The 25,081-nt window shown below is 46.5% G+C and overlaps 1 protein-coding gene across 4 annotated transcripts in view; it reads right to left on the bottom strand.

Moving 5' to 3' along the window:
- Nucleotides 1-25,081, bottom strand: part of grin1b (glutamate receptor, ionotropic, N-methyl D-aspartate 1b) — a 50,508-nt gene that overhangs the window by 1,473 nt on the left and 23,954 nt on the right. For 2 of the 4 annotated variants that reach the window (XM_054730341.2, XM_054730342.2), the window contains 14 exons: nucleotides 20,614-20,788; nucleotides 18,902-19,052; nucleotides 18,424-18,510; nucleotides 18,211-18,346; nucleotides 17,985-18,112; nucleotides 14,591-14,755; nucleotides 14,044-14,162; nucleotides 9,049-9,161; nucleotides 8,826-8,974; nucleotides 8,255-8,412; nucleotides 8,017-8,178; nucleotides 7,819-7,928; nucleotides 7,600-7,745; nucleotides 273-374 (listed from right to left, as the gene is read on the bottom strand). In XM_054730341.2, coding sequence (XP_054586316.1) covers nucleotides 273-374; nucleotides 7,600-7,745; nucleotides 7,819-7,928; nucleotides 8,017-8,178; nucleotides 8,255-8,412; nucleotides 8,826-8,974; nucleotides 9,049-9,161; nucleotides 14,044-14,162; nucleotides 14,591-14,755; nucleotides 17,985-18,112; nucleotides 18,211-18,346; nucleotides 18,424-18,510; nucleotides 18,902-19,052; nucleotides 20,614-20,788 — 1,901 coding nt within the window. The remainder of the gene's footprint in view (nucleotides 1-272; nucleotides 375-7,599; nucleotides 7,746-7,818; nucleotides 7,929-8,016; nucleotides 8,179-8,254; nucleotides 8,413-8,825; nucleotides 8,975-9,048; nucleotides 9,162-14,043; nucleotides 14,163-14,590; nucleotides 14,756-17,984; nucleotides 18,113-18,210; nucleotides 18,347-18,423; nucleotides 18,511-18,901; nucleotides 19,053-20,613; nucleotides 20,789-25,081) is intronic. The other 2 variants (XM_054730343.2, XM_054730344.2) reach the window with 1 other exon arrangement.

Raw genomic sequence — 25,081 nt, 5'->3', positions numbered from 1 at the left:
ACTTCTCCTTTGCAAGAATATGACGTGATCGAGATGTCTGCCCTACCCAGACGCATCAAATAACACGTTCTGTCCTCAACCTGTCTGAGAGACAGGTGCGCCGAAGGAGGACGGATAGACGGACGGGTCAAGGAGGAGGTGGGAGACAGAAGAGGAGAATAAATAAAGTGATGGAGGAAAGCAAACAAGTCAGAGAAAGAGAAGAGACAGAGGTAAAAAGAGATGAAAGCAAGAAGAAGACAGAGGAGGACAGGTGGTCTTCATCTCCTTACCGTGGCGTCTCCGGGGGCCATACGGCGTTTGAGGTCGTAGGTCGAAGTGATGGACCTAAAAGAGGTATTGGACTCGGGCTCTGCTCTACCACTTTTCCTATCCTATAATAAATCATACGATAGGTGCACACACACATTAACACGCAGCAGAGACATACACACACACACGCACACACACACACACACACACGCACACGCACACGCACACGCACACGCACACACACACACCTATTTTCACTATCAATTATGATTCTGTGTCATGCTTCCTCTGTGCTGCTCTCTGATTGGTCAAAGGGCTGCATCACATCCGTCACAATAAAAGCCCTCCACAGGACCAGAGGGTGTCTGTTCAGTTAAACTCAGACAACATTTTACTGTCAAATGCTGCAGGAAGTGTGTGTTCACGACCCTTCACCCAGTGATCACCCAGCCATGTTTAATCCTCTCACTCATCACTCGCGGCTCCAAGCTGCATAAAACCAGCCGAGTCATCACACAGTGTTCTCCTCAGGGTTAGTACTGAACTGGTTTCCTGTTAGCTGGCTAGTTGGACTTCTACTTCAGATGTCCGTGAGTTTCAGGACGTTTCAGTTCCTCTTTCATCATTTCACTGCAGGCTCAGCAGCAGGAGGCATGGTTGGAGACTTGTTGATAAAAATACATCATACGTATGGTGCAGGAATGGTGTGTGTGTGTGTGTGTGTGTTTGCAGTCCATCTGCTGATCACAGCAGCAGGTTATGAAACCCGCAGCTCTCCGTCTGTTCTTGGAGCCCTCAACATAAACCTGCCCTCGGCGAGTGTGTTTGAAGCACGCAGTCTCACCAAAGTAAAAGGTCTCATTTTTGGTCAGATGAAGTGTTGTTTCAGTAAAACGGGCGTTGCGTTTTACCGCCAATAAACACACAGCAGCAGGTAAACAACAACATCAACACAGAGACACAACAGGAAATCTGTCAGAGACATCAAAGGGACATTTCCTGTGAGGGACGAGCACATGGAGGTTGAGGGGGAACAAAGATGGCGGATGGAGGGATGATCACATCACATAACTATAGCAACAGTTAGCTGTGATGATGTCAGCTCTCCAGGGGGAGGGGCCAAAGACAGAGGGGGAGGGGCAGCGGCGGATGGTGGCATGGTGCCTGACAGCTGATATCATCCTCAGTTTGACCTTCGACCCATCACAGTGTGCACCTCAGATGAGACCTGGGAATCAGTGTTTCTGGTTGGCAGCAGAACCGGACCAACGAGAACGGAACTAAACTAATAACAAGAGAAATAACAATCGACTAATGGACAGCACCTGAACCGTACCATAGTGGCATGAGTGTCCACCCGGCGCTGGGAGATCGGGATTCAAATCCCCGTCGGGTCATGCCAACGACTTTGGAGAAATGGGACCCAGTGCCTCCCTGCTTGACGCTCAGCCTCACGGGGTTGGATTGGGGGGTTAAACCGCTAAATGGACCCGTGTCCGCAGCTCTCCGCTCCCCCAGGGGATGGATCGGATGCAGAGAACAAATGTCATACACACCAGTGTGTGACATAACTTCAACCTTTCTGAGTCCGTTTACACAACAGTCATTCACCCATTCACACACATCCGTTCACACGCTGATGACAATGAGCTGCATCATAGCCACAGCTGCCCAGGAACACACCGAGTCCCTCCAACCACCACCACATCAGGAGAATGGTGTGTGTGTGTGTGTGTTGAGGGTGAGGTGTCTTACTAAAGGACACGATGGCAGAATTTGATCCGACAACTCTCCAATTACTGGACAAGCTGCTCCGCTACTGCAGCACCTAAATAACAACGGAACCGGACCATTAATGGAGCCAGAACCATAACTGGGCTTTTCCAGGATCCCTCCATCGGATCTGCTTCATAGAGCCAGAACAGGCTCCAGAAACCGTTCCAGCTCCACCTCGGCTGTTTAACCGATAAACGCCGCCAGTAAACTTCTGAGTCAACTCCCTGTCTTATAGGACGCCAGAGCCGACTCTATAAATGACTTATAAACTCCCGATACTGTGCAGACATGACCTGTTCTCCCCGTGTGTAGAGTTAGCATGTTGTAGCAGCTAAAGCTAACTGTGTACGACAGAGCCCCGGGGCAGACGGAGCCTTCTGTCTTCGTTTGGCACGTACTTCTGTTGTATGTGTGTGTGTGTGTTCTCTCCCTTGTGCACAAGCATCTTCAGAATTTCCTTCATCTTTTCACCGAGGGTTGTGCGAACACAGCAACGGTAGAGTTGTTCCAACAGGAAGCGGCAGGCAGTTTTGCTCATGAGTGACCGGCACGAGGAAAGAGGACAGTGATGGAAGACGATTTGTGTGAATGCGTTTGCCGTCATGAACACGTCTGTAAGATTTCCTAATGGGAACGCGAGGATCCACTTGCCTTACAGAATTGCTGATAAAGAACTGTGGCAATGAGCAAGACGGCAGCTCATGGAAGAGGAGATCATCCAATGGTTCGGCGATGCACTCCATAAACCCACGTCCAGTATGACGAGAGAAGCCCTCACCTAAAGAACGAGGGGATGGCCTAGAAACGCATGGTGCTGTGAATGGAGGCGGACTTCAAGAGGAAGGACTACACATGGAGCCAGATGGAGATGCTGGCTCAAGACGGGAAAAGCTTGCTTGTAGGCTGTGCCCCCAGGTGAAGCTACATGCTTAGAGGGATACGGTTTCTTGGCCTGGCCGGAAAGACGGAGAACTTCTAAAGAAGAGCTGGGAGGAGATTGCACACGGGGAAGAAGAAGGGACATGAGCTGCAGTGAGACACCTTCACTTTGCTGGATGATAACTGTTACGGATCCTGGGCTCCCGCTTCCTGAAAGGCCCAAGTCTGCTCCTTCCTTTGCTGTTCAGGACCTTGGACAGGTCCTCCGGTGGACTGGCTTCCTCCTCTGCCCGCCTTCGGCACCCCAGCTGCAAGCAATCCCCTAATCAGCGCTGATGACTTAAGAGACGGCAGATCTCACTTCTCAGGGAGAGAATCACAGTTTAACTCCCCGTCTTTCTCTCCTCGGTTCAGATCTTTGTTGACTAGCGGTTTAGAATCGGATAAGAACTTTGGCGATAGTGATGATCAAGATAGATGGTTCTTTCTGTTAATCCTCCAGTAATTATTAGCCGTTTTCATTGTGAGATCCATTTGTCTGCTCTTCAGCTTGAAATTTCGTTCTGTGTTGTCTCCAGGACATCTCAAGCTCATCTCCACCCAGCTCCATAACTTCCTGGCTCTCACTACTGGTTCCTAATCTCACTGCTTCCCCTGGCTGTCCGCTCTCAGCCGCTCACCTGCTTCCCTTGAATTCACCGGACCCTCGTCCCATCTGGGTCTCTTGCACCCCCGGTGCTCAGCTTCCTCTGCCTCCTGGAAACCCTTGGCTCACCCTGTCCTTACCGCATCCCCACCCCTTCAGCGAGCTTGACTCCTTAGGAACAAGTAAGACAGGAAAAAACCTGCAAAATTTATTTGCTAAATTGAGACTCCAGTCTGCAACCTAACTGAAGCTTGTCTTCTACACCCCCCTGTGGACTCTTCCTGCTCGGACTTCCCCTTCAGCGCCTTTAGTTTTCCTTTGATTAATAAAAAAATGTGTTACACTTCACCTTCCGTGTCTCGTGGTGATTCTGTGGGTCAGGTCCTGATCCCGTAACAAGAGTTTCTCATGATATTTCAACTCTGGTGACTTTGCCATTTTCTGTCTTTTTGACCTTTTGCGCAGCCCCGTGGTTGGAGATCTGGGGTGGTGGGGTAGTAGTCAGGGTTTGATCATGATGCTGGCGCTGAACAATTAGAGCTCACTAGGAAAGTAAAGGTAAAACTAATTCACTCATAAAAACATCAATGCTACAAAAGTGTCTTTAAACCCAAATGTTTGAACTTTTTTTCAATTTTATCATACGGTAAATATCTGGAGCTGTTCAGAGGTCTTTTTGCGGCAGATGTTTTGGAATTGAAGGATTTATGAATCAAATATTTTTGACTGCTGACTGTTTGAACAGCTGAATATTGACTGACAGGAGTGGATGGGATGAGTCGAAAGCATCAAATGGTCCCGTTTGAACAACAGAACCCACTAATAAAACATCTGAGTAAACCCTTCTGCCGTGCTGAAGCAAACATGATCAGAAACCTGTTGGGCTTAAAACCAGCAACACCATCTTAAAATCAAGTTTGACCACTAAGAAACGGATGCCTCAAATTCACCAGGTCTCGGTAGCCCAGGAGGTTCAGAAACAAGGCCACCAGACTTCTTTACTTAAAGACGCTTTGCTTCTCAACACAGGACCTTCAAAGTGAGAAATGTGGAGTACCAATTTTGAAGCTCCAGTAACAAATGTTCAAATCCAACAGGATTAAGAAGTCTAGCTCCTGAGTTTCTTTACCTACTTGGACAAAACTATGAGGGTCACATTACTAAACACTTTAAGATCAGACCGGCTTCCTGAACATTCATGTGAAGAAAGTTTTGAGTCAGTTTTCATTCTAAATATAAAAACGTTTTTCTAACATTTCATTCAAAAACAACAACAACAAAAGGAACACAACACCATCAGCTCAAAGACACTGCTGAGCCACTCTTAACTCCCCTACCCAGCAGAACACATCAGGGGAAACAGTGTAGAATATAATAAAAAAGAAGAGCAAAGTAGAGTAGAATATAGTAATTTAAATGTTAAAGCAGAGGAGAAAAGAGTGGAGTAGAGTACAGTGGGAGTACACAGTAGGGAAGTGTAGTGTGGAGTACAGTAGAGTAGAGTAGAGTAGAGTACACAGTAGGGAAGTGTAGCGTAGAGTAGAGTGGAGTAGGGTAGAGTAGAGTACAGTGGGAGTACAGAGTAGAGAAGTATAGAGTAGAGTAGAGTATAGTAGAGTAGAGTAGAGTACACAGTAGGGAAGTGTAGCGTAGAGTAGAGTGGAGTAGGGTAGAGTAGAGTACAGTGGGAGTACAGAGTAGAGAAGTATAGAGTAGAGTAGAGTAGAGTAGAGTAGAGTAGAGTAGAGTAGAGTAGAGTACACAGTAGGGAAGTGTAGCGTAGAGTAGAGTGGAGTAGGGTAGAGTAGAGTAGAGTACAGTGGGAGTACACAGTAGAGAAGTGTAGAGTAGAGTAGAGTAGAGTACACAGTAGGGAAGTGTAGCGTAGAGTAGAGTGGAGTAGGGTAGAGTAGAGTACAGTGGGAGTACAGAGTAGAGAAGTATAGAGTAGAGTAGAGTACACAGTAAGGAAGTGTAGCGTAGAGTAGAGTGGAGTAGGGTAGAGTAGAGTACAGTGGGAGTACAGAGTAGAGAAGTATAGAGTAGAGTAGAGTAGAGTAGAGTACACAGTAGGGAAGTGTAGCGTAGAGTAGAGTGGAGTAGGGTAGAGTAGAGTACAGTTGGAGTACACACTAGAGAAGTATAGAGTAGAGTAGAGTAGAGTACACAGTAGGGAAGTGTAACATAGAGTAGAGTGGAGTAGGGTAGAGTACAGTTGGAGTACACAGTAGGGAAGTGTAGCGTAGAGTAGAGTGGAGTAGGGTAGAGTAGAGAAGAGTAGAGAGGGAGTACACAGTAGAGAAGTATTGAGAAGAATAGAGTAGAGTAGAGTAGAGTAGAGTAGAGTACAGTGGGAGTACATAGTGGAGAACTGTAGAGTTGAGAAGAGTAGAGTAGAGTAGAGTACACAGTAGGGAAGTGTAACATAGAGTAGAGTGGAGTAGGGTAGAGTACAGTGGGAGTACACAGTAGGGAAGTGTAGCGTAGAGTAGAGTGGAGTAGGGTAGAGTAGAGAAGAGTAGAGTGGGAGTACACAGTAGAGAAGTATTGAGAAGAATAGAGTAGAGTAGAGTAGAGTAGAGTACAGTACAGTGGGAGTACATAGTGGAGAACTGTAGAGTAGAGAAGAGTAGAGTAGAGTAGAGTAGAGTAGAGTACACAGTAGGGAAGTGTAGCGTAGAGTAGAGTGGAGTAGGGTAGAGTAGAGTACAGTGGGAGTACAGAGTAGAGAAGTATAGAGTAGAGTAGAGTAGAGTAGAGTAGAGTAGAGTAGAGTAGAGTACACAGTAGGGAAGTGTAGCGTAGAGTAGAGTGGAGTAGGGTAGAGTAGAGTACAGTGGGAGTACACAGTAGAGAAGTGTAGAGTAGAGTAGAGTACACAGTAGGGAAGTGTAGTGTAGAGTAGAGTGGAGTAGGGTAGAGTAGAGTACAGTTGGAGTACACAGTAGAGAAGTATAGAGTAGAGTAGAGTAGAGTAGAGTAGAGTACACAGTTGGGAAGTGTAACGTAGAGTAGAGTGGAGTAGGGTAGAGTAGAGTACAGTGGGAGTACACAGTAGAGAAGTGTAGAGTAGAGTAGAGTACACAGTAGGGAAGTGTAGCGTAGAGTAGAGTGGAGTAGGGTAGAGTAGAAAAGAGTACAGTTGGAGTACACACTAGAGAAGTATAGAGTAGAGTAGAGTGGAGTAGGGTAGAGAAGAGTACAGTGGGAGTACACAGTAGAGAAGTGTAGAGTAGAGTAGAGTACACAGTAGGGAAGTGTAGCGTAGAGTAGAGTGGAGTAGGGTAGAGTAGAGTAGAGTACAGTTGGAGTACACACTAGAGAAGTATAGAGTAGAGTAGAGTAGAGTGGAGTAGGGTAGAGAAGAGTACAGTGGGAGTACACAGTAGAGAAGTGTAGAGTAGAGTACACAGTAGGGAAGTGTAGCGTAGAGTAGAGTGGAGTAGGGTAGAGTAGAGAAGAGTAGAGTGGGAGTACACAGTAGAGAAGTATTGAGAAGAATAGAGTAGAGTAGAGTAGAGTACAGTAGAGTAGAGTACAGTACAGTGGGAGTACATAGTGAAGAACTGTAGAGTAGAGAAGAGTAGAGTAGAGTTGAGTAAAGGAGATTACAGTGGGAGTACATTAGAGTAGAGTAGAGTAGAGTAGAGTAGAGTAGAGTAGAGTAGAGTACAGTACAGTGGGAGTACATAGTGAAGAACTGTAGAGTAGAGTAGAGAAGTGTAGAGTAGAGTAGAGTACACAGTAGGGAAGTGTAGCGTAGAGTAGAGTGGAGTAGAGTAGAGTAGAGTAGAGAAGAGTTGATTGGGAGTACACAGTAGAGAAGTATTGAGAAGAATAGAGTAGAGTAGAGTAGAGTACAGTACAGTACAGTACAGTAGAGTAGAGTACAGTACAGTGGGAGTACATAGTGAAGAACTGTAGAGTAGAGTAGAGAAGAGTAGAGTAGAGTTGAGTAAAGGAGATTACAGTGGGAGTACATTAGAGTAGAGTAGAGTAGAGTAGACTAGGGTAAGAGTACACTATACTTGAATAAAAGGTCATACTTGCAGGTTTTTCCGCCAAACATTCACTGCTGCGAATGCCAGCTGCATCTGTTTCCTGCGAGCATCTTTATGTCGTTTGTAGGCGATCTCAATAAAGATGAGGAAGATTCCTGCGACGATACCGCCGGCCACCAGCATGAACACGCCTGAGAAGGACAGGTGATGTCAGTGTGTCCCACTAACACTTGAATAATAAAGAGGAGGAGGAGCCTGTTTTACCTGCCATATTTTCAAAGGTAAGGGTGGCAGGTGCGTTGCTCCTGGAGTCACACTCCTGGTATCGAACCCACGTCTTGTCCAGATCCTCCATGAAGCCATTTTCATGAGAGCTGCAGAGACAGCAGGAGTGGGCGGGGCATCAGTGGGTGAAGCTAGATGAGCTCAGCATTTTTCAGGGACTGTTGTTGCCCTCAGTACCTTAGGATCGCCAAAGAAACGTTTTGCTTCCACGGACTGTCTTTCCTCATTCCGATCCCAAACCCAGAGCGGAAGAAAAGCTCTCCAGTTGTTACCAGATCACATTTTTGCGATGCTTCAAACTCCAGCACAGCACTGTCCCAGATGAAGGCATGCAGTTTGCTGAAGGAGGGCACACAGCCATTAAGAGTGGAGATAAGACAGGTAGGTTGTACCTGGACCTGGTCTATTGTCCTACTTGTCTCGGACTGCCTGGATGGCCTCGGCAGCACTCTCGTAGTTGTGTTTCTCCATGTGTCGGTACATAGTACTCAGTTCCACCTGCCGTCTGAAGTAGATGTCCACAGAGCTCTGCTTCACTGTGGCGTAGATGAATTTATCTGATGGGTTACGCAGCTAGAATAAGCAAAGTAAACAAACAAGGTCAGATGGCCCAACAAACCCAAACTATAACCCTGTTACTATTCTCTAAGGTCACCTGAACACTCAGTGTAACCCACCTGTAGCCCAGGACCTCATTTACAAGACTTTGCACAGACATCTGACTGAAAGTCAACTTAAGCTCAGCAAAAATAAAGTTCAGACTTGTTCAGAATTGCTCAGTTCCATTCAATTTATTTGCATAGTGCCAAATTACAGCAAGAGGCTCAAAGCACTTCACAAAATAAACATTCCTAATGAACCTTTTTATGAGTGAACTGAGTTCAGTTCATTGTGCCAATTAGTTCAAACTTTCCTATGGAAAACCTATCTCTTAAATATGCAGCTGTTTCTGGTTCAGGTGTATACTGATCTGATCACAGTCTCACCCTGGGGTCATTGATGCCAGTGATGCGCTCCTCAGGCCGGTCCAGCACCAGGAAGGCTGCCAGGTTGGCAGTATACGAAGCTACGATGATCATAGCAAAACCTGCCCACACCATCCCCAGGATCCTGGCGGAGAAGCTCCTTGGAGCTCCTGCAACGAACAAACGAAACATTCATGTGAGGGTGACAGCACTGGGAGGCGTGGGCGTCCTCAGTGTTTGTTACCTTCTCCGATCCCAGAGTTCAGTAGGACTCCCCATGAGAACCACATGGCAGAAGACAAGGTGAGGGCATCTTCTTCTTCTTCTTCACTGTTGACTTTAAACCTCCCGAAAGGGCTGCAAAGTCACACCTTCAGTCAGTAAGATAGCATGTTGTCCCCATGCTCCAGTTAGTTTAGTCCACCAGTCATGGTCCCAAACCGAAAGAGATCCAGTGTGTGTGTGTGTGTGTGTGTGTCTACTGGTGTAATGTTGGTATATTTCTGGTGTGGTACTGGTGTAATGTTGGTGTATTTCTGGTGTGGCACTGGTGTAATATTGGTGTAGTTTTGGTGTGGTAGTGGTGTAATGTTGGTGTGTTTCTGGTGTGGTACTGGTGTAATGTTGGTGTATTTCTGGTGTGGTACTGGTGTAATGTTGGTGTAGTTTTGGTATGGTACTGGCATAATGTTGGTGTACTTCTGGTGTGGTACTGGTGTAATGTTGGCATATTTCTGGTGTGGTACTGGTGTAATGTTGGTGTAGTTTTGGTGTGGTTGTGGTGGAATGTTGGTGTATTTCTGGTGTGGTACTGGCGTATTGTTGGTGTATTTCTGGTGTGGTACTGGTGTAATGTTGGCATATTTCTGGTGTGGTACTGGTGTAATGTTGGTGTAGTTTTGGTGTGGTTGTGGTGGAATGTTGGTGTATTTCTGGTGTGGTACTGGTGTATTGTTGGTGTATTTCTGGTGTGGTACTGGTGTAATGTTGGTGTATGTCTGGTGTGGTACTGGTGTAATGTTGGCGTATTTCTGGTGTGGTACTGGCATAATGTTGACGTATTTCTGGTGTGGTACTGGTGTAATGTTGGTGTAGTTTTGGTGTGGTACTGGCGTAATGTTGGTGTACTTCTGGTGTGGTACTGGTGTAATGTTGGTGTATTTCTGGTGTGGTACTGGTGTAATGTTGGCGTATTTCTGGTGTGGTACTGGCATAATGTTGACGTATTTCTGGTGTGGTACTGGTGTAATGTTGGTGTAGTTTTGGTGTGGTACTGGCGTAATGTTGGTGTACTTCTGGTGTGGTACTGGTGTAATGTTGGTGTATTTCTGGTGTGGTACTGGTGTAATGTTGGTGTAGTTTTACTGTGGTTGTGGTGGAATGTTGGTGTATTTCTGGTGTGGTACTGGTGTAATGTTGGTGTAGTTCTGGTGTGGTACCGGTGTAATATTGGTATATTTCTGGTGTGGTACTGGTGTAATGTTGGTGTAGTGCTGGTGTGGTACTGGTGTAATGTTGTAGTGCTGGTGTGGTACTGGTGTAATGTTGGTATATTTCTGGTGTGGTACTGGCGTAATGTTGGTGTATTTCTGGTGTGGTACTGGTGTAATGTTGGCGTATTTCTGGTGTGGTACCGGTGTAATGTTGGTGTATTTCTGGTGTGGTACTGGTGTAATGTTGGTGTAGTTTTGGTGTGGTACTGGTGTAATGTTGGTGTATTTCTGGTGTGGTACTGGTGTAATGTTGGTATATTTCTGGTGTGGTACTGGTGTAATGTTGGTGTAGTTTTGGTGTGGTACTGGTGTAATGTTGGTGTACTTCTGGTGTGGTACTGGTGTAATGTTGGCGTATTTCTGGTGTGGTACTGGTGTAATGTTGGTGTAGTTTTTGTGTGGTTGTGGTGGAATGTTGGTGTATTTCTGGTGTGGTACTGGCATATTGTTGGTGTATTTCTGGTGTGGTACTGGTGTAATGTTGGTGTAGATCTGGGGTGGTACTGGCATAATGTTGGCGTATTTCTGGTGTGGTACTGGTGTAATGTTGGTGTAGTTTTGGTGTGGTTGTGGTGGAATGTTGGTGTATTTCTGGTGAGGTACTGGTGTAATGTTGGTGTAGTTCTGGTGTGGTACCGGTGTAGTATTGGTATATTTCTGGTGTGGTACTGGTGTAATGTTGGTGTAGTGCTGGTGTGGTACTGGTGTAATGTTGTAGTGCTGGTGTGGTACTGGTGTAATGTTGGTGTATTACTGGTGTGGTACTGGTGTAATGTTGGTGTCGTTTTGGTGTGGTACTGGTGTAATGTTGGTATATTTCTGGTGTGGTACTGGCGTAATGTTGGTGTATTTCTGGTGTGGTACTGGTGTAATGTTGGCGTATTTCTGGTGTGGTACTGGTGTAATGTTGGTGTATTTCTGGTGTGGTACTGGTGTAATGTTGGTGTAGTTTTGGTGTGGTACTGGTGTAATGTTGGTGTATTTCTGGTGTGGTACTGGTGTAATGTTGGTATATTTCTGGTGTGGTACTGGTGTAATGTTGGTGTACTTCTGGTGTGGTACTGGTGTAATGTTGGCGTATTTCTGGTGTGGTACTGGTATAATGTTGGTGTAGTTTTTGTGTGGTTGTGGTGGAATGTTGGTGTATTTCTGGTGTGGTACTGGCATATTGTTGGTGTATTTATGGTGTGGTACTGGTGTAATGTTGGTGTAGATCTGGTGTGGTACTGGCATAATGTTGGCGTATTTCTGGTGTGGTACTGGTGTAATGTTGGTGTAGTTTTGGTGTGGTACTGGTGGAATGTTGGTGTATTTCTGGTGTGGTACCGGTGTAATGTTGGTATATTTCTGGTGTGGTACTGGTGTAATGTTGGTGTAGTTTTGGTGTGGTACAGGTGTAATGTTGGTGTATTTCTGGTGTGGTACTGGTGTAATGTTGGTGTAGTGCTGTTGTGGTACTGGTGTAATGTTGGTATATTTCTGGTGTGGTACTGGTGTAATGTTGGTGTAGTGCTGTTGTGGTACTGGTGTAATGTTGGTGTAGTGCTGGTGTGGTACTGGTGTAATGTTGGTGTAGTTTTGGTGTGGTACTGGTGTAATGTTGGTGTAGTGCTGGTGTGGTACTGGTGTAATGTTGGTGTAGTGCTGATGCGGTACTGGTGTAATGTTGGTGTAGTTCTGGTGTGGTACTGGTGTAATGTTGGTATATTTCTGGTGTGGTACTGGTGTAATGTTGGTATATTTCTGGTGTGATACTGGTGTAACGTTGGTTTATTGCTGGTGTGGTACTTGTGTAATCTTGGTGTATTTCTGGTGTGGTACTGGTGTAATTTTGGTGTATTTCTGGTGTGGTACTGGTGTAATGTTGGTGTAGTTTCGGTGCTGTACTGGTGTAATGTTGGTGTATTTCTGGTGTGGTACTGGTGTAATGTTGGTGTAGTGCTGTTGTGGTACTGGTGTAATGTTGGTGTATTTCTGGTGTGATACTGGTGTAACGTTGGTTTATTGCTGGTGTGGTACTTGTGTAATCTTGGTGTATTTCTGGTGTGGTACTGGTGTAATTTTGGTGTATTTCTGGTGTGGTACTGGTGTAATGTTGGTGTAGTTTCGGTGCTGTACTGGTGTAATGTTGGTGTATTTCTGGTGTGGTACTGGTGTAATGTTGGTGTAGTGCTGTTGTGGTACTGGTGTAATGTTGGTGTATTTCTGGTGTGGTACTGGTGTAATGTTGGTTTATTGCTGGTGTGGTACTGGTGTAATGTTGGTGTATTTCTGGTGTGGTACTGGTGTAATGTTGGTGTATTTCTGGTGTGGTACTGGTGTAATGTTGGTGTATTTCTGGTGTGGTACTGGTGTAATGTTGGTGTAGTGCTGTTGTGGTACTGGTGTAATGTTGGTGTATTTCTGGTGTGATACTGGTGTAATGTTGGTTTATTGCTGGTGTGGTACTGGTGTAATGTTGGTGTATTTCTGGTGTGGTACTGGTGTAATGTTGGTGTATTTCTGGTGTGGTACTGGTGTAATGTTGAAGTAGTTTCGGTGTGGTACTGGTGTAATGTTGGTGTATTTCTGGTGTGGTACTGGTGTAATGTTGGTGTAGTGCTGGTGTGGTACTGGTGTAATGTTGATGTATTTCTGGTGTGGTACTGGTGTAATGTTGGTGTATTTCTGGTGTGGTACTGGTGTAATGTTGGTGTATTTCTGGTGTGGTACTGGTGTAATGTTGGTGTATTTCTGGTGTGGTACTGGTGTAATGTTGGTGTAGTGCTGGTGTGGTACTGGTGTAATGTTGGCGTATTTCTGCTGTGGTACTGGTGTAATGTTGGTGTGTTGCTTGTGTGGTACTGGTGTAATGTTGGTGTATTTCTGGTGTGGTACTGGTGTAATGTTGGTGTAGTTTTGGTGTGGTACTGGTGTAATGTTTGTGTAGTTTCGGTGTGGTACTGGTGTAATGTTGGTGTAGTGCTGGTGTGGTACTGGTGTAATGTTGGTTTATTGCTGGTGTGGTACTGGTGTAATGTTGGTGTATTTCTGGTGTGGTACTGGTGTAATGTTGGTGTAGTTTTGGTGTGGTACTGGTGTAATGTTGGTGTAGTTTCGGTGTGGTACTGGTGTAATGTTGGTGTATTTCTGGTGTGGTACTGGTGTAATGTTGGTGTAGTTTTGGTGTGGTACTGGTGTAATGTTGGTGTAGTTTCGGTGTGGTACTGGTGTAATGTTGGTGTAGTTTCGGTGTGGTACTGGTGTAATGTTGGTGTAGTGCTGGTGTGGTACTGGTGTAATGTTGGCGTATTTCTGGTGTGGTAGTGGTGTAATGTTGGTGTGTTGCTTGTGTGGTACTGGTGTAATGTTGGTGTATTTCTGGTGTGGTACTGGTGTAATGCTTGTGTAGTGCTGGTGTGGTACTGGTGTAATGTTGGTGTAGTTTCGGTGTGGTACTGGTGTAATGTTGGTGTAGTGCTGGTGTGGTACTGGTGTAATGTTGGCGTATTTCTGGTGTGGTACTGGTGTAATGTTGGTGTAGTGCTGGTGTGGTAATGGTGTAATGTTGGCGTATTTCTGGTGTGGTACTGGTGTAATGTTGGTGTAGTGCTGGTGTGGTAATGGTGTAATGCTGGTGTAGTGCTGGTGTGGTACTGGTGTAATGTTGGTGTGGTTTCGGTGTGGTACTGGTGTAATGTTGGTGTAGTTTCGGTGTGGTACTGGTGTAATGTTGGTGTAGTGCTGGTGCAGTACAGCTGTAGTACCTGAACCGGTCTAGTAGGTAGAGCATCACTGCCACCACGTGGACCGACAGGCCGACTAATAACCACAGGGTGCTCTGGAAAGGCTGCATGAACGAGTCCAAAGTGCTACGAGGGATTTCCTGAAGACAAGAACAACACACTTTATTTGACCTGATCTTTGTTGTGAACCTGAACCTGCTGGATCACCAGCTTGAAGGTTTAGAGTAACATCTTCCACCAGAGACTTGAGTATGGCTGAAGGCTCAGCTGGTTCATCATCAAGTGTCCTCGGGAGTCATTTAAACACCAGCAGGAACCCGACTGAACAACATCTGACTGCTAAGTTTATGAACAGTCTGAATGTTGTGATGGCGATATGACTGTTTGCCTTTAACAACAAACAACAAAACATAAGTTTACTTTGAACTGTCTAACGAAAGATTGATCAGATATCATTCCTACATCTAAATTTTGACGTGGAGATTTTAATCTCCACTTCTGATCTTCTACAAACTTCTCTTGTGATCTCTGATCATCTTTGATCATTTCCTATCATCTCTGCCCTCACCTTCTTAACCAGGATGGTTAGCCCCTGGTACTTGAACGGTTTGGAGAACTCGATGTACTGAGCACGCTCGTTGTTGATGGTGAGGGGGGCCACAATCATGTCAGCCAGTCCCCCCAGAAGTTCACCCATCATCCCATTCCACTCCTTTTTGTTGCTGTTGTTCACCTGCAGAAAGAAGGTCAAAGTTCAAATCTGAGTTTTATCACGACAGAAAGCTTTCAGCTTTTTTTTTTGAGAACTCTTTGTGATCACCACGAATCCCTGATTGGACAGGACCAGAAAAGACTAGATTGAGCGGGATCTTTTCACTCTGCAACGGTGATTTAATTGTGCATTTTGTAATTAAAACTAATTGAATAAAACTAATAAAGGTGAAAATGATTCACACCATAATCCAGAATGGGTAGAGTTAAGTGAGCATACAGTATATGAAGTGACCGTTCCTGGTTCTGGATCAGACTGGCGGGTTCTGATCTGTGGTTGAACAGCCGTGACCCAAAGCTCGAAGTTAGACCATAAATACAGGATTCATGAATCTGAACGTATTCATGATATAAATAAATGTGTTTTTTCTGCAGATATTTTTATTTAATCTGAATCCATTTTAAAATCACATTTCAAATAAATACAAAGCTAAGAGCTGAGACTCATTTCATCATAACAGCATCGTGTTCATTCTGGATCGTTTCACTTCATTATGTCAGATTTACTTAATTATTAAAGGTTTCCTAGAAAGAGTATTTTTACAATTGGAAACCGTTCTCTGAGCCTTTATATAACTTATGAAACATTGTTGGGGCTCAAAATGGCCCTGGAGCCCTGATAAATGACCAAACTCAACCCCATAATAAAGTGCCACAGTAAAAAGACTCGGGAAGGACATGAATATTAAATTAGCTGCATGCTGATTGGCTGGTTTAATCATGATGACTGTATGATGCTGCCTGAAGCTAGAAACTCCGTGTTCTGTGTGTGGTGGAGGGTGGTGTTGTGGACAAGTGAGGGACAAAGTGGCAGAACAAGCTATGGATCGATCTGGCATTCATTCGCAGTACACCCTGGAACGTGAGTGGTGCTCCGATTTTCTTCAATGTTGTCTTCCTCTTGTCCAGGATGGGTGTTAGCAGCAGTTAAGGCTTAGCAGTAGCTTGGCCTAGCATTGTTCTGCCGTTAGCATTACAGTGACCAACATGGAAGTGGTGCTGATGCTGAAATGTGGTCTTTAACTCTGGGACTCACGGTGTAGGAACGCGGTTCTGAGGTTCTCATTAACTGTTTACCCTCTGGAGGCAGGCGTTGCAGATTTGCAACGTTAAAACCTGCCTACCTGGTTACTCCACATACGTATTTCATGAGCATTTTTAACTCAGAAGTACACCTGAAGGACTCAGTTGTTTGTCCGTCATTGTCGTCGTCTTCCTGCGCTTATCCGGGTCCGGGTCGCGGGGGCAGCATCCCAACTAGGGAGCTCCAGACCGGCCACCTCCACCCCAAGGCGTTCCCGGACCAGATTGGAGATGTAACCTCTCCAACGTGTCCTGGGTCGACCCGGGGGCCTCCTGCCGGCAGGACATGCCCGAAACACCTCCCCAGGGAGACGTCCAGGAGGCATCCTGACCAGATGCCCAAACCACCTCAACTGGCTCCTTTCGATCCGGAGGAGCAGCGGTTCTACTCCGAGTCCCTCCCGAATGTCCGAGCTCCTCACCCTATCTCTAAGGCTGAGCCCGGCCACCCTACGGAGGAAACTCATTTCGGCCGCTTGTATCCGCGATCTCGTTCTTTCGGTCATTACCCAAAGCTCATGACCACGTCACCCATACAACCCCTGCTACTGCTCCCCAGAGTGTTCTGCAGCATAATCAGCACGTTCTCTTTGAACTTGATATCAAATTTTCACCTCCTCTTCGTCTCCGCACGGTTAAAGTTACCCTCATGGTCTATCACTGGCAAATCAAAAGTGAGACGGATGACACAACCGCACTCGTACTTGCTTGTTACCACATTGCACCCGGCCACAATAAGAGACCGACCATTATTCACCTCCGCCGACTCCGACACTGGCCAAAATTGGAGACCCGGCCTTTAATTGAATACCGGCCTGTATTAGAGGATTTATGGTATATATGATGGTGACTAGTGCATGTCACATGTGTGTGTGTGTGTGCGCGCGCGTGTGTTAAGCTCCGGATCTTCTTCAGTCCTAAATCTGCCCCTGCTCTCAACGCAGTTGAATTTTTTTTTTCAACGATGAGAACGGGAGAAGGGGCTCCCGGATGCCCCTCTGGGACAGAGCCAGCCGGGTATATCATGGACTCCTGGAAACAGTGGAACATGAGCTGCCTCTCTCAACTGTCTGTAGAGAATTCTGAAGATGTTTGGATTTTCGTCGTTTTGGTGTCGGGATTCCTGCTGTTTGGCCTGAGCGGTTACCTGGCTTACCGGAAAATTAACGAGCTTTCGAGGAATATTGGCTCAATCCCGGAGCTCAGGGATGGATTACACCGCACTGTGAATGCACAAACTCATATAATTGTCAAGATGAGTCGTAAGCTTGGAACTTTGGCTGAGATTCGGGCTCAGGCTCGGTGGATTCGATCAAGGAGAGAGTTGACGGATCAGCACGGATCGGGATAGGTTAATTACGCCATTATTGGATCTAGAGGGGTTGTAGACCAGCAGAGCACTAAGGCAGAGAGGAAATTATCTCTGTCCCCAAACAAATTTGATCTAAATCTGGTGCCCTTGGAGCCTGCGAGGCTGAAGTGTAAACTCCCCCCTCAGGAGAAATGTGGAATGCTGCCATTGCTATGGAAACACTTTCTCCCTATCCCAGCCTGGGCGGGACTGTGACCGGTGAAGGCCGTGGAACCGTGTCTAGCAGTCAATGTGCCCTCTAACCCATTATCTCCCTCCCCTGTCCAAACAGGGGTGATGAGCGCTGCCCCATGCGGCTGCACGCACTGAAGTGAGGAGAGTCCCAACCCTACCTCCCCACCTAGTGGACACTTATGTTGTGTAATGTCTGAAGCCTGTGTGCATTTCTGTCTGAGGTGTTTTTTTGCATAGTAAAGCTGCCCTCTCTGTGGAGGGTAACTCCGAAGGGCCTTTTTCCCCTCCCCCCGACTCTGTCCTCACATAAACCCTCTTGATCTATTAAGGTAGCGCGACTCGGGTTGCGAATGACCACAGTCACCAGGCCTTGTCATGTGTCTATGTATGTATGTCTGATCTCAGAATTGTGTGTACTGAAACTCTAATTTCCCTCTGGGATTAATGAAGTATTTTTTAATTGAATTGAAGTAGATAAATACATCATCCTATCCGGTGCTAGCACTCTTGGGTGTTTTACAGTGTAGGGAGCACTTACTACCATTGGATGAAGGAAACTTACTCGCTCCTGTGTTCCAAATTTCCCATCAGCCACCAGGTGAACTTCATAGGTGAAGTTCATGCTCATGGCGAGCTTGATGAGCAGGTCGATGCAGAACCCGTAACAGCACTGAGGGACGATGGGCTGACCTGAACACACAAGAGATGGATCATGTTCCCAGCTACAGGTTCTAACAGGTCTAACAGGTCTAACAGGTCACAGGTCTGGCTCAGGACTGTCTGTGTACCTGGTATGGTTCCGTTGGGTCCAGTACAGATAACCTTCTTGATTAGAACTCCGTTAACAGTGTACTCCTCTTTACACGTCCCGTCGCTCTTCGTCGGTTTGACATAAACAAACGGCTCTTGGTGGATCGTTACGATCTGAACACAAACACAAACAGACCAGACTGAAGGAGGACAGAACCAGAACCACATCAGTAAACCCTGATAGTCGGCACCTTCAGCTTGGTGGACATCTGGTACCCAACTGGTTTCTCTGTCTCTCCTCCAGGCCAGATGATCTTCCTCTGGGGGTTCATCACAACCTGGAACACAAACTCAGACTGCTGAGACTAATCTCACACATGCGTGGTCAAACCGGGCCGAGGCCCTTAGCTGGTTGGTCCAGCATGGAGTAACACTTGTTCTCAAATGTCTATCAAGGGACAGTTATTTAGAAATGTATATTGCTATTGTTTCTTCACTCCCAGTTCAACACCTAAAACTCAAGCTTAACCCAGCTTAACGTGGAATGGTGTACAGGTAAAGCTCCCTGACAGCACAAACGTCTGAAGAACATTGGAGAAAGCCTCTTCTAAGCTTATCCATCCTTGAGGAGGGCAAGAGCCTTTCAGAATCCGCTGATGCCTGCAGGCGTCTCCATCTCTGGTCCGTGGGACCAGCACCTGTCCGTCTGGAGGACTGGGAGTGTCTTACCTGTGTTCCGTTGAAGACTCCGACCTGGACAAGGCGACCTGGTTTCTGTTGGTAGTTCAAGATGCTGTAAGTGGCAAAACGCCGGTCGCCATCATCGTTGAACTCAATTCGTCCTGTCAGGCCATCTGGGTACTTTGATGACATCAGCACCCTGAGGATCCAATCAGTAAACAGGACATATTGTAGACATAAATTGACAATTGTCTGCTAGTGACCTAGCCTATAAATCTAAATGGACCATAGCAGAAGCTAAATTATTTTGCTTTGCAGGTCGGTCTAGCCATGCTCCGTTGGAACCTCAGCAGGTCCGAACGGTCTCATGTCGTGCCAGTCACAGCGCTCTATAGGTTTGGTGGACCAATCACAGTGCTCTGTCGCTTTGGTGGACCAATCACAGTGCTCTGTTGGTTTGGTGGACCAATCACAACGCTCTGTCGGTTTGGTGGACCAATCACAACGCTCTGTCGGTTTGGTGGACCAATCACAACGCTCTGTCGGTTTGGTGGACCAATCACAACGCTCTGTCGGTTTGGTGGACCAGTCACAGCGCTCTGTCGGTTTGGTGGACCAATCACAGCGCTCTATTGGTTTGGTGGACCAATCACAGCACTCTGTCGGTTTGGTGGACCAATCACGGCACTCTGTCGCGTTGGTGGACCAATCACGGCGCTCTGTCGGTTTGGTGGACCAATCACAGCACTCTATGGGTTTGGTGGACCAATCACAGCGCTCTATAGGTTTGGTGGACCAATCACAGCGCTCTGTCGGTTTGGTGGACCAATCACAGCGCTCTGTCAGTTTTGTAGACCAATCACAGCGCTCGATTGGTTTGGTGGACCAATCACAGAACTCTGTCGGTTTGGTGGACCAATCACAGCGCTCTGTCGGTTTGGTGGACCAATCACGGCGCTCTGTCGGTTTGGTGGACCAATCACAGCACTCTATGGGTTTGGTGGACCAATCACAGTGCTCTATCGGTTTGGTGGACCAATCACAGCAGTCTATTGGTTTGGTGGACCAATCACAGCGCTCTATCGGTTTGGTGGACCAATCACAGCGCTCTATTGGTTTGGTGGATGGGATGTTACTGCAACTGAGTGAAAAAACAAAGATAGCGACAGCTCATTTAAAATGGCTTCGGCATCAACTTTGTACTAGACTCAGGCTTTTCTTTGAGTCAACAGCAGACACGTTCTTTCTTTAGATAAATGATGCATCTGTGTCTTCTTCTACTGTTGACTGACATCTGTAGCGGTGAGTATGACACGTTGTGCATTGTCCAACAGCATGCGGAGACTGTTTGAAAGACAACCTTAGATTCTACCTCACAACTGAGATCTGTCTATGGGTAGTGGTCAGAACATATATTCACACATACAGGATGGCTTGCAGGCTTCCAGTGACCTGGACCACAAGAGGAATCAGCTGACTGGTGGTTTGTGTGGTCAGAGGCATGATGTTCCCTCATCATCTTTCTGCTTCTCATATCAATCTGAATCCAGATCAAATAATGAAATCTGTTTGGACCAGACCAGACTAAACTAGATCAGACTAGAATAGAGTAACCCGTACCAGACCAGCTGATTCATGTGCTCCTAAAAGTTTTAAGGCGTCACCAGGAGCCTCAAACACACACAAAGCTTACCACGAGACACCAGTGAAGGTTTACACCGGGTCAGGAGGCTGACCTCTGAGCGGCAGGCGGTACTGACCGTTTGAAGAGTGGCCCGGTTCTCCAAATGTTGGTGTTTCCCACACAGCCTCGAGGAGGCTCTGTGATGTTCTCCTTCTCAAACAGCTCCTGGAGAGACTGAGCCACCACGGCGACGGCGTCCGTGATGTGAGCCGACTCGTTCTTACCGTTAATCAGCTGGAGTCCCAGCAAGCCTGCTCCACACACACACACACACACACACACACACACACACACACACACACAGTGGCAAGTTACACAAGAATCATAGTGAGACTGTCCTCATTCACACAAATGACTAATTACATTCTCTCTCTCTCTCTCTCTCTCTCTCTCTCTCTCTCTCTCTCTCTCTCTCTCTCTCTCTCTCTCTCACCCACACACACACACCAAAAGTAATTAAAGCACCGCAGAGTAACTCAAACACTTCTGGGGCTGCAGGCGTCAGGTCACTGTTCAGTAACACCAAACTGCATGCTGGGAGTTGACTCAGATAATCACAGAAAAGCCCCACTGAGGAACTCGGAAGCAGGATTGGCGATTTCCTTCAGCAGAGACTCAGGGAAGTGTCCACATCTGTCCTCCCGCTGACCCACAGCAGATGGCTAACAGCGTTAGAATTCTCCAAAACACAGAAATCAGGATGATTGGAGTGTCGGACGCATTTCCTGCCGAAAATGGAGAGCTGATCTGAAATGCTAGCTACTCGTGTTCTGGTCAAATCAAATCGTTTCACCTAAAAGAAGCAGGGTTCTGATCCAGTAAATGGAGGGGATGTGGCACCGTGGTGAAACCATCTAGTGTTTGCACATTTTACAGTCCTAACAATATTACGCTATTTTAAATAGACACGGGTTGAACACCAGGACCAAGTGGAAAACAATCGCCGGTGTTGAAGCCGGTTTCCCATCAGAACCGTCCGTAAGCTCATCTACTGGCTCCGCTGATACTTGCTAATGTGTGATTGGCTGCTCCCGCCACCTGTGTACTTGACAGTTCTGCATTGCATAAAAGAGCCTCTAGGCTGTAGTTTTATACATGTTTTTTATACTTACTGTAAAGCCCCCCCCCCCCCCACACACACACACACACACACTTCTATGGAGCCAATCAGAACGCTGGGAAGACACAAAGGGAGTGGAAACGTGTTTTCTGTGCTCTGAGTGCCAACGCTGCTAGCACGCTCGTCAGCTGAAGCGACAAATGCTAACACTTTTCTCTTTAGCACCAAAACATCTGCAGAAGAAAAACTGCAAAGTCCAAACTGTCCCAGTTCTGCTCCAGGTTCCTCTCTAGAGAACTGTTTCAGTACCAGATGGGAAGATCCTCCAAACACACCCCACCACCAGTCAGGGGAGAATCCTGGTCCTGATCAGACCTGCTGGTCCTGATCCAGGTTTGGAAAGCTGGTTTCTGCAGGTCATAGAAGCTTGAAGCTGTAACGGACCGAGGCCATGTTCTCGTGTAATAAACCTGATCCCCTAGAACTTTTGAGTCGGACCTACAGGCGGTAAACCACCATTGGTCCAGCCTTGGGTCAAAACTGGGAAGAAGTTCTCCGATTCTGTCACGGTTCAGAGAAACTGCTTCAAACCCACAAGTTTCTCGGTTCACACTTCAGGAGAGATATTGACACTAATACGTTTCAGAAATGATCTCGAGGGGATGGAGGGAAGTGCTGCTGGTGTGAGGGTCACCCAGCAGAAGAAATCATCTGAAACAGCTGCTAAAGAGGAACCTTCAACCTGCTGAAACTGAGACCGAACAGCAGGAGATCCGGTGTGACCTGGAGTCTCGCTCAAGGCTGGAGCGCAAAGCCGGGGCCGCGGAGCAGGAAGTGGGTGACTCAGCAGCCGGAGGGCTGACGCCTGCAGGAACCAGAAAGTGGAATCTGTTTGCAGACTTTGATTTTATTACAATAACTTCGCATGTTTAGAATCTGTAGCTCCGCCTCTAAATCCTCGTTTGAAGTTAATATCAGAATAAGTGAACGTTGTTTAGTTTAAAATATGCTCTGAGCAATAAAACTAGGTGTGTGGGGAGTCTGATCAATCCTCTGGCTGGCTGAGTCACCAGCTGACTCAATAAGCCCCACCCCCAAGCTCCATGTTGCAGTAGGCGGGGCTTTCATTGACCAGTAGCAAAGGACAGAGGAACAAGCAGGAAACAGGAAGCAGCAGAGGCATCTTACCAGTGTTCGATTGTTTACATGTCACGGTAACGACTGCTACCACCCTGCCCCGCCCCTCCCTACCCTGAGTAGTAATCCCACCCCCTAGACACACCCCCACCCAGTGCATCAGCCATGTGATTGGCTTGTTTACTGTGAGAACGGGCGGACGAGCGGGCGGACGAGACACACTATAGAAAATGAAACAAACAAAAATATGTTAGAAACATTTAAAGCCACAGTTACAATGAACCAGAACAGAAAGAAGGGTTTAGAACCTTTAAACACGTTCCTGTGGGTTCTGCTATGTTTAAACGTTCAACCAGCGGTCAGAGAAAACCAGAGATACACACCAGAACACCAGGAAGCTAACTGACAGAGAGGAGGAGGGTTAGCTTCCTTCATCAGAGAGAAGCAGTCATGGTTCCATCCATCCACCCGAGAGCTCCACCAGAACGTCTACGGTCCTGAAGCTGCCACGCTAGAACCAGAACAACCTGACAGCTGCTTCTTTTTGTTCTACAGGGAGTTTAACTGATGTAGTATGTTCTAGCCGTTGCCTCCAACGTGGAGCAGGGCTACTTCATGGTTACGTGGTTCAGGCCAAGTCATCTGCACATTTCTGTGACTGATACGTTTAGGTTAAAGCAAAAGTCCCGTTAGTCGTCACACCGGTGTGTGGGAAACTCCTTCTCTGCATCTGACCCTTCTCCTGGGGGAGCGGTAAGCTGCAGATACGGCTGCGCTTGGGAACCATTTGGTGGTTTAACCCCCGATCGAACCCCTTCATGCCGAGTATAGAGCAGGGAGGCGTTGGTGTAGTGTAGAAAAAGGCCTTGTGTGTGTGTGTGTGTGGGGAGGGGGGGGGGGGGGGGGAGGGACCAGACAGACGTAAGCCGAGTTCCACACGGACGTGTAACTGTGTTACACTTCAGCCATCAACACCTAACCAGTCCACGCAGCCTGGTGATGGTACCAGACACTAGTGATGGGAATTCCGGTTATTTTTAGAGAACCGGTGTCGGTACAGGATCTGCTCGGGTGCAAGATCGGCTCGGGGTCCTTCGACTGCCCATGACGTCAAAGTACGGCAACCCCACTTGGACAAAATACACTACACATCTATACTGTTGGAAAGAATTTAGCAGTTTTGTTATTAAAATAATGTTTCTTAAGATGTAAGTTTGTGTTTATAATGGTATTTGTAAAATAAAACACAATATTTTATTCATAATGTTGAACTCCTCTCTGAGCACATCCCTTGAAGGATCATAGGTATTAAATACACCTGTGAAATTGTATTTGCAGGAAAGAAGTGTGTCCCGTTTATTGAAGTATTTTGTGTTTAGAGTTTTTGACGTCTTGTCCATGCGTAGTTCAGGTACGCTCATAGCTGCTAGCCAAAACTCTGGAGTTAAAAGTTTTCTGGCTTTACTAAAATACCTGTCTGTATGTATTTGACTGATGGTAGTTTTACTTTCTATTAGACTCCAAATGTAATCATTTGGCACGTTTCTAATTCATAATTTGTAATAATGTAATCGGTGATATTAGCATTAGCATTCCTATGGGTTTTTCCATGTATATTAGCATTGCGCTAACCGCTCGCTGCCAAATTGCAGCCTTTGCGATTAGAAAATCTCCTTTTGACACATTGCAATTTAATTGCACATGCAGTTAATCGTTCAGCCCTAATATACATGCAGCTCTATGCTAAACGTGTATTTTCAAAGAGGTAATGATGGATTTCTTTGTAAAAGTTGTCCATCGTTCCAACAGAAAGATTTGCCTGGACCAACGTAACGTGATTACGTAACTTCCGTAAGGTTCATGTTCAGCCAATCAACTACTTAGACGTCATCGGCAGTCGAAGGACCCGAGCCGATCCTGCACCGACACCGGTTCTTTTGGCTCAGCTCACCAAAAAGAGTGGCTCCTCGGATTTTTTGTTGCGTAAAGTCTATTTATCACCAAAAATATGCAAAACTGTATGTAAAATGATTTACTCATGTAAAAAATGCAATATATCAAATATTTATCATTTATATGGATTTAGTAACTGAACACTTTAAGAAATCTCAACTTTCCGACTGCTGGCGCTCATTTCCTCACCGTCTTCGTCGCACTCTCGTCTCTCTCGCTCACCTTTTTCCTCCTCCTCATTCCCTCTCGTCTCCCTCCGCCCGCATGTGCTCTGTGTGTGTGTCTGAGTCTGATCCTCCCTCTTCCCCGCCCCTGCTGCTCTGTGTGTGGACAGTCTGGACACGCAGTCACACATGCTGACCAACCGCCTGTAGCTTTCACCAAAACAAGAGGG

This window comes from Nothobranchius furzeri, chromosome 10 (assembly GCF_043380555.1).
Source record: "Nothobranchius furzeri strain GRZ-AD chromosome 10, NfurGRZ-RIMD1, whole genome shotgun sequence".
NCBI lineage: Eukaryota > Metazoa > Chordata > Actinopteri > Cyprinodontiformes > Nothobranchiidae > Nothobranchius > Nothobranchius furzeri.
Note: the sequence above shows the minus strand (reverse complement) of the source record. Positions and strands in the feature narration are given on the sequence as shown.